At 62.0% G+C, this 8,376-nt stretch overlaps 2 protein-coding genes across 2 annotated transcripts; both read right to left on the bottom strand.

Moving 5' to 3' along the window:
* Window positions 1-1,647: 1,647 nt before the first annotated feature.
* Window positions 1,648-2,865, bottom strand: LSCM1_06474 (uncharacterized protein; the record flags this gene model as incomplete). Its single annotated transcript, XM_067323900.1, has 1 exon — window positions 1,648-2,865. The coding sequence occupies one exon, from the start codon at window positions 2,863-2,865 to the stop codon at window positions 1,648-1,650; it is 1,218 nt and encodes a 405-aa protein (XP_067179214.1).
* A 993-nt stretch (window positions 2,866-3,858) lies between these two features.
* LSCM1_06473 (uncharacterized protein) lies at window positions 3,859-6,858 on the bottom strand (the record flags this gene model as incomplete). The annotated part of the gene is made up of 1 exon (XM_067323899.1): window positions 3,859-6,858. The coding sequence occupies one exon, from the start codon at window positions 6,856-6,858 to the stop codon at window positions 3,859-3,861; it is 3,000 nt and encodes a 999-aa protein (XP_067179213.1).
* Between the last annotated feature and the right edge of the window lie 1,518 nt (window positions 6,859-8,376).

Genomic DNA, 8,376 nt, shown 5'->3' with positions numbered 1-8,376 from the left:
AGCACGCAATGAGAGGCGCACGTGCACACGGTGGGGGGAGGGGGGCAAGCACGCCGGCGCGGGACGGGCAAAAAAGATGTCGAGTGAAGGAGATGAAGTCAAGAAGGCACACGCGCAAGCGGCGGCGGTGAACGGCACAAGAACAAACAGAAAACGGGGGCGAGAAGGGAGGCACAGACACAAAAGAGTGCGCGCGTGGACGCACAAACCTGCAGTGAATGAGAGACAGAGAGACGGCCTCTCCTGTGAAGGCAGCAATCACACGCGGAACGGAAAACAGAGACGCAGCGGCGCACGTTGAAGAGGGAGAGGGGGGAGGGGGTATCTAGTCTACAGTGCGCACGCGTGAAGGTCAGCGAAGGGGGTGAAATGAGGGGGTACGAGGGGGGGGGGGCGCCACCACGATGGCAGTGTTCCGGGGCGCTCGTGTATCTGTATGTGTGTGTGTGAGCTCTCTCTTCCCTTTAGCGAGGATGCAGTAAGCACCAGCGGGAAGGTGACGGGGTCGGGGGAGAGAGGAGGGCGGTGGCGAGCCCCTGCCTGACGCTGACTGTATGGCTGGTGCGCCTGCGTTCGTACGTGTAATCTGTATGATGACTGTTTTTGGACTCGCTGAGCGATGTCCTCACACGCAGCCGCACACCGAGGCACTCGCCAAGGCACAGGTGGCAGCGGGGCCCGTGAGACCACAACGTAAAGGGGGGAGGGCAGTGAGAGGAGACGGAGAGCGCGAAGCGCGCGGGCGTCTAATAAAGGGAGGGGAGGGGGGACGGATTTACGGTCTAAGGCACGCAAGGTGGGGAAGCAAAGTGTGGTGACGTCAATGGAGGGAAGGGGGCGAAGGGGAAGCGAAAGAAAAATAAAAAGGGGTCTAACAAGTAAGACGCACTCGTGCGTGTGCGTGTGTGTGTGTGTGTGTGTGTGTGCTGTAAAGGAGGGGCGGAAGCTCTACAGAGAGAAGGGAGGCGCAGCCGGTACCTCAACACTTGCGTGTATGGCGTGCGTGTGCGTCTTTCATGCGGCAGTTCCATTTGGCACGCAGGTGCGTGTGCGCGTGCGAGTGAAGGTGGACGCAGTCGAGTGTGCCACAGAAAGGGGAAAGTGGTTGTCAGAAGAGCAGCGTTGCGGGGCGAAAGAAGTGGCGGCGGTATCACTCAGCTCATTCGCATCGTGGCGTGGCCGCACCCCACGCGAGGCCCGGCGCCCTTAGTCGCTTGCGTTGTCGGGGACAAGATGCCAGCACGCAAGGCATCTCCCGCACGCACACACGGTGCGCCGGCGGATGCGTGTTGCGGCATGGCCGCTGGGCCTCTCCGCGATCGGCGTGGCGTTGATGCGCAATTCAGAGAGGCACGCATGCGCCTCGGCTCCCCTGCCCACCCCAGCACCACCACGCCCTCCTCCTCGCAGTTCGCGGGCAGACGTTTCTGTTCGGTTGTTCGAGTCGCTATTTTCAGCCCCCAATGATGCCCTCACCACCTCGGGTGTGCGTGGGCGGTTATTCGATGTTACCCCACAGCGCTCAGTGAAACAGAAAGGGGGAGACGCCTGCGCACGCCCAGCTGGCGGGGCACCACGGCCGCAGACGCACTGGCACGCGCACCCCCCTCCGCAGCACACACATACACACACGCGCACGCCTCCCGCTCAGGTGCTCTCGCCGTGGACCAGGGCCTCCTCGCACTCGTGCAGCATCGCCTGGCAGACGTGCACGGCGTCCGACAAGATGGACCAACAGTCGTTCACACTCAGCGCACACGGTGGTGCCACGTAGCTCGCGCACTCGCTCGTGCAAGACGGTCGCTCCGCAGGGCGCAGCAGATACGCGTTGCCGCGGCGCGACGGAAGCTGCTGGTAGCGGAAGTACATCACCTGGCCGTTCGCGCCAGCCGCCACATGCACCTGCTGCGGCATGGCCCACTCCTCGCGCAAAGTAGGGTCCACGACGCAGTGCCCGGTCGGCGACACAAGCAGCACGCACAGCAGCGGCATCTCCGCCCAGTTGACAGCCTTGCGATACGGCTGCGAGCGATCCACCTCGACCGACACACCTGCGTCGTCTCCGGGTGCCTTGTGCAGCGTGACGGCGGGCAGGCGAAGGGACCGGAGCACCGCGTGCACGGCATACGCAATGGCGGTGAACAGGTTGCCGCCGCTGCATTGCAGGACGTGCACGTCGACATGAATCACAAAGCCGAAGCCCTCGCCAACGTACAAGTCCGTCGCAGGGAAGCCGCTCACAACGCGTTCGCTGCTGCTCCCTGCCGCTGCCGCCACCCCGGGTGCGCCAGCAGACGGGCTGGACGACCGCGCCGCGGCCGTCCCCCCACTGGCTTCGGCATCGTCCTCCGGCACTACCTCGGCCTCCGCCAGGCCCTGTTGCTCCTGCACCTCCACCTGCGCGGCGCCGAACACCTGTCGCACCGTCGATGCCAAAAACGCTAGGTAGTCTCGGCGGTAGCGCCCCACGCTGCGGCCGCCGACAGCGCTCGCATACGCGTCGAGCACGTGCGGCACGGCATCAATGGTGATGTGCAGCTGGCCCTTGCCTGTGTCTGGCCCGCACCCCTCAGTCGTGTCGGTGCTAGAGTGCGGCCCGGCAGTGGCGCAGCCGTCCACCACCGAAGGCGTGGCAGCCGCCAGCACCACCGTGCCGCTGGCGTTAACCTCCACATAGCTGCCGCTGTAGCTCTCCTGTGCGTCACCGGCAGCCGCAGCAGCCAGGCAAGAGGGGCTCGTCCGGGCCGTGATATGTATAGGCCGGCGCTGCAGCAGTGTGCGCCCATCTTCGCGCACGTCGCTCGCCACACCATCCTGGACGGCGCGCACCTCGGCAAGGCTGATGGATGCCGTCCCCAGCGACATGCCGCTAACGCTCCTCGCACTGATGCAGCCCGTTCGCTGCGTTGGCGTCGCGTGCCCCGGACGATTTGCGGCACGCACACGTCGCGAGGGACACGAGAAAAACAGAGCAGCGGGCGGGGGAGACGGGGGGAAGAGAAGGGAAGGCGCGACGAGTGCAGAGTGAGAGGGTGAAGAGGGGGACAAGGGGAGGGACGGTGTCGCGCGCATCGGCCATCGTACGGGCGGGCGAGAGATACCGAGAAGGGGTGCGACGGGGCGCAGGTATCGAGGCCAACGGCGAGGGACGGAGGAGCTGCAGCCGCCCTCGCGTGCACCGCACGTGAGCTGTTTTCCTCAGCGCCTGGCTAGTCGTCACTTCAGCCGCCGCCACGCCCACTCGCGCTGGTTAAGGGGGTGATGCAAGGAGAGGACGGGAGAGGGAAGCCCAAGCAGCTGCAGTACATGTGCGTTCCCAGGCGGCGTAGCACGCATCTGTGCGCGCGGACAGCGCGCACCCTCCTCTCCCTCTCCGTCTCCCCTCGCCCCGGTCTTGTGCTTCAATGACGATCAACAAAAAAAAGGCACACGTACCGAGAGAAAAGCGATGGGGATGAGCGCAGTCAGCTCCGAGAGAGTCGTTGCCTCCCACGCAGACGTGCCTGCCTGCCGAGGCAACGAAGAGCACACACGCACCCATGCGCCGCGCGCTTGCACCGACGAGTGCGTCCTACACAGGAAGAGGGGAGGGACAACGCAGACACACACGCGCACGCAAAGCACGGGGAGCAAAGATTCCACCGGCAACAAACGCGCGCAGGCCCGCGCGATCAGGCGAGTCCACGTCGCGGCAAAGAGAAAAGGCGTGCGAGAGAGGCACGCGAGGTCGAAAGGGTAAAGCAAACGTAAGCCGAACGGCACACTGCCCAGCACAGCACACATCACGCAGTCGCACGTATGTGAGCAGATGCGTGTGCGTATAGGTGCGCACCGAACAGAAGAAAACTGCATCGGTGCTCAGAGCTTGCCGGACTTCTGGAGCAGATTCAACTTCTCCCCAATGCCGTATGCGATCGCTTGCGTGTTGGAGCGGATGCGAATGACGCCACTCACCAGCCCTTTGCCGTCGCTCTCGACGCTGACATTTGCCAACGCGTCCTCACCGAAGGCGGTCTTGGCATAGAGGTTACACGAAACGTACGCGCACTTCTCGTTCTCCTCTGATGTGGGCAGCAGCTCGAGCTCGGGGTCCTCATTCTCCTGCTGCTCTACCTCGTACGGCTCCAGCAGTTGCATGTTTAGCTCCTGCACAATGAAGCGCACTAAGCTGGGCAAGTCGCGCTTCGTGGTCGCCACCGCGATTTTGTTTTCCCAGTCGAAGATGCCCCACTTGTCTCGAAACTCAGTCGGCAAGCACGGACTCGGGTGAATGTAGTTCATGATGTCCACGTGTATGTCGTTGAGGATGAAGCTGCAGTGCTGATTGTTCGGGGCGTCGTAGAGGACGGTGCCGTAGATGACGCCGCTCTCGGTGGCGCTCACCTTTAGGGAGGTGCGCACAGCAATGGTCTCGTGCGGGTGAAGGGCGTACGTCTGCGGCCGCTCGCACAGCTTCATGCCACCGAGGGAGACGAGCTCGATGGTGAGGTTCGTCAGCTGTTTCGATGTGCAGTTCACCAGTAGCCAGTCGACAGAGACGTCGAACTGATGAACGGTAATGCTCGCCTCGCAATAGACGGGGTCGTTGAAGCCGGAGAGCGGCATCGTGTCCTCCAGCTTCTTGAGGAAGAGCTGCGCCTTGCGTTCGCTGCTCTCATTCTGCGCGCTATCTCCCGGGCCCTCGGCGGCGGCCTCGAGCTCAAAGACGGCATCCCTCCCCTCACTCAGCTGCGAGAACGTGACAGGCGCGTCAACGGCGTTCAGCTGCACCTCAGCCGCAACGGAAGCGGCGGCCGCAGCGCCAGCGGCGGCCCTGCCCGTCTCCTTTGCCGAACGGCGCTCCGCACGCCCCAGCGCCTCCAAAGAGGCGTGCAGCACATCGATCATGAAGGCGGTTTGCGGGTTGGTGAGCAGCTCAATGTGCAGGCGGAGGGACTCGTCGGTGTCAGGGTTGATAGGGTACGGCGAGTCTGAATCCGTGCCGTAGCGGAGAATTTCGCGCAGGATGGCGAGGGCATCGGACTGCGCTGTGGTGCGCGTCGCCGCATCCACAGCCTCCTTGTTCTCCTTCGCGAACAGCTGCACGACGAGCCTCGTGAGGGTACTGGCGAGGGCGGTCGCGAGGAAGTAGTCCCCCTTGAGCAGCGCCACACGCAGCCCGCTGCTGCTCACAGTGAGGTTGTCGCCCTCACCAGGGCCGTTTCCCACGGTCGTGGCGGGAGCAGGGGTTGCCGTTGTGTAGGTAGTCACATAGGTGCCATCCTCTAGGACGGTCGTCACGGCGCGCATATTGGGTTGGGAAGAGGTATTGTTGGCGGCAGCGGCGGTCGCGTGGTTGAGGGTGTCCACGGCGACCGGCCGAGGGGCTTCGAACGGCAGCGGCGCCACCGTGTCCTTGAGCATGCTTAGCGTCTGCAGCACCTCGTCCGGAGACGACGCGTACGCGCCGAACATCCAGAGCGTTGTGCGCATGACGGGACTTGATATCATCATGGGAAAGATGTCCGAGAGCCTCTTCATTGTGTCGCGGCGCAGCTCCGGCTGGGAATGCAGCACTTCCTTGATGAGGGTGATCACCTCCTTGCTGGTGCTCGTCGTGTCACACAAGTAGTCAAGCAGCACCGGCAGCATGGACGGCGCCGACGGTGGGTGGCGCAGCAGGGCTGTGTTCATGGCCTTGATGATGAGCAGCCGATACGCCATGGAGGTATTGGCGTCTTCCACCTCCAAGTCCATACGGTTGGCGCGCACCAGCTCCTTCTTCATTGCCTGCATGAACGTCTCGGCGTTGCGACGGGTGACCAGTTCGACCGCCAGCTCGATGACGCGCTCACGAATAGTCATGGTGCCATCCTGCAGAACGCTGAGGACGTCAAGCAGCGAGTCCTGCAGCACTTCGAGGTACAGCCCGCGCATCTGGTTCAGCTGCTCGACCACAATCAGTCGCACGCTGTTATCGGAGTGCACCTTGATGATGTCGACGTAGGTCAGAATCGCCTGTCGGATCGCCGTGGGGGACGAGGATAGGCTCAGCAGCGTCGTGGCGCATTGGTAACGCACCGCGGCGCTCTTGCTCTGCAGGACAGAGAAGAGGACAGGGACATAGCGCGCCTTCTCGTACGGGTTGGCGCGAATCCGTTGGCGGCAAAACTCCACCACAGACATGAGAAACGGCCCGTCGACGGCCGACAGCGTATGCGAGTCGCGAAAGTCGCTGAGGTACGCCGCCGCCCGCTCAGGCGCAAAAGCCGCGAGGAAGTCGAGGCCGTTACGGCACGTCGACACATCTGCCTCGCTCCGGACCGCCGACTCGACCAGCTCCGGCGCATCAGGGAGCAGCTTCGGGAACTTCTTGAAGATGTAGTGCACCGCCAGCACCGCATGGCGCCGCACGTAGGCGACCTTGTGGGACAGGTTCTGCACCACAGCCGACACGAGCGGCTCGATCAGCTCCACCTCGTTCACCTTGCAGAGGAAGCGCAGCGTCAGGCCTCGCACGTATTCGTTGGGGTGGAGCAGGTCGTTGCGCAAGAAGCTGCAGATGAGAATGATGACGGAGAGGAGGTTGCCGTCTGCGTCGCGCTTATCAACCACCTCCCAAAAATACAAGACGAGCTTTTTGATGAGGTGGTCATCGATGGGAGTGATGTAGCGGATGATGGACATGATCAGGTAGTTCTGAGGCTCGCCGTTTACGTGGAGGCGAATGATGGCCATGAGAGCATTCGCGCGGGCCGTAATGTCGCCCTTCTCCAGCGCGTTCTTGATCTCCTTTGACGTCATGGTGCTCACTGTCTTGCCCAGACCGATGAGCAGTGTGCTGCTCTCCTCCTGACTCGACACTGCTGTGTCCGCCATCTTCCTCGATACGTGAGCAGGTTTGTTTGTGCGTCTGTTCCAACGGTCCTGCAGACCAGAGAGGTTCCGAGCGGCGATAGAGACCCACACGAAGACGGCGCGTGCGCAAGTCTTTGTGACCCAACGAAGGACTTGCAGCTGGAAAATGGCGGCGTGCTTCCCTCTTCTCCTCTTAGTTTCTTGTTTGCTTGTTTTTTTTGACTTGCGCCCCTTCCTGCCACACTTGAAAAAGATGCTGAACTTGCGTGTATGACTGATTGAATGCCGCCCGCTCTCGGCAGCAATTCAGACGGAAGGGGAGCAAGAAATGGGGGGAAGGGGGTTAAAGCGAAAAGAGAGAGGGAGGGAGAGAGACGGCAATGATTGAGTTGAGGGAGGGAGGGTTGCACGTGTTTCTTGTGTGAAGCTCTTGTTGACATCCAGGATGACTTCCGTGCAAGTGAAGGGGGCCGCCCACCCCCCTCACACCATCCCAACTCCCACGGTCGCTGACCTGGCGAAGGTTGGCCGGGTGGGACGAAATTGAGCGCACCGGCACGGCGATGGTAAAAACCGGTCTCCACCCCCCCTCCTCCTCCGAGATGAGAGGAAGGCGGAGGCATACTGGACCCCACCCCCACGCGTATACATACATATATAAGTATACATGGTGAGTGGAAGCTGCCCAAATCCGAAACGTTCGGGGGCCCTCTTTGCTTCTCTGCCCGTCGCATACGGGAGGGCAACACACTTTCGCCGTGGGGAGAGAAAGAGGCCAACGAGAGCAGCGGAAGCGGTGGAAAGCGAGAACGATTTAAAAAAAAGAGATTACAGGAAGCGCCATGATGACAACGCGCGAAGATGAACGCGGAGGGAGGCGCGGACGTACCCGAGTGCACACAAAACGGAAAGGCCGCCCATTCTCTCCCTCTACAGAGAGGGGGGAGGGGGGAAGGCCGCTGCAGAAGAAGTCAACCCTTCGCTTTCCCTGCATTGCTCAGTGGGGTGGCGCTCGCCTCACGTGCCGACCTGCAGGAGGGGAAGGGGAAGAGAAAACGGTCATTGTATGTCGCGGTGCTAAGGACACCCCTACCGTATCCTACACATGCGCAGCCGCCGGATAAGGCACCTTTTCTCGCCCATAAGCAATCGCATGAGAGTGCTGTGCGTCGGCATTGGAAATTGCTGCGTCATGACGCACTTGAGGGAGACGGAAGCGCGAGCACATGCATGTGAGCGTTGCGCCCTCGTATGTGTGTGTGTGCCGAACTGGAGAAGGCGTCAGAGGGTTGGAGGAGAGAGAGAGATCGCCTTTGTATTCACAGAGGTACGCGCAAACATCGCGTGCACGCAGAGAGGCAGTCCCGCAAGCCAGGTGTCGTCACGTCTCCACGTGATGCAGTTGGCATGCATGCACTGCCCTCTGCCATGGTCATAATGGGCCGCGCAGCTTACCGATCATGCGAGGTACGCCTTCGGGGCACGACGACGTCAGCTACCCCTGTGCTCTCCTTCCGTTCATATCTTTTTTCCATCTTA

The sequence above is a fragment of the Leishmania martiniquensis genome, chromosome 20, assembly GCF_017916325.1.
Source record: "Leishmania martiniquensis isolate LSCM1 chromosome 20, whole genome shotgun sequence".
NCBI lineage: Eukaryota > Euglenozoa > Kinetoplastea > Trypanosomatida > Trypanosomatidae > Leishmania > Leishmania martiniquensis.
This window is presented reverse-complemented; position numbering and strand designations above follow the sequence as displayed.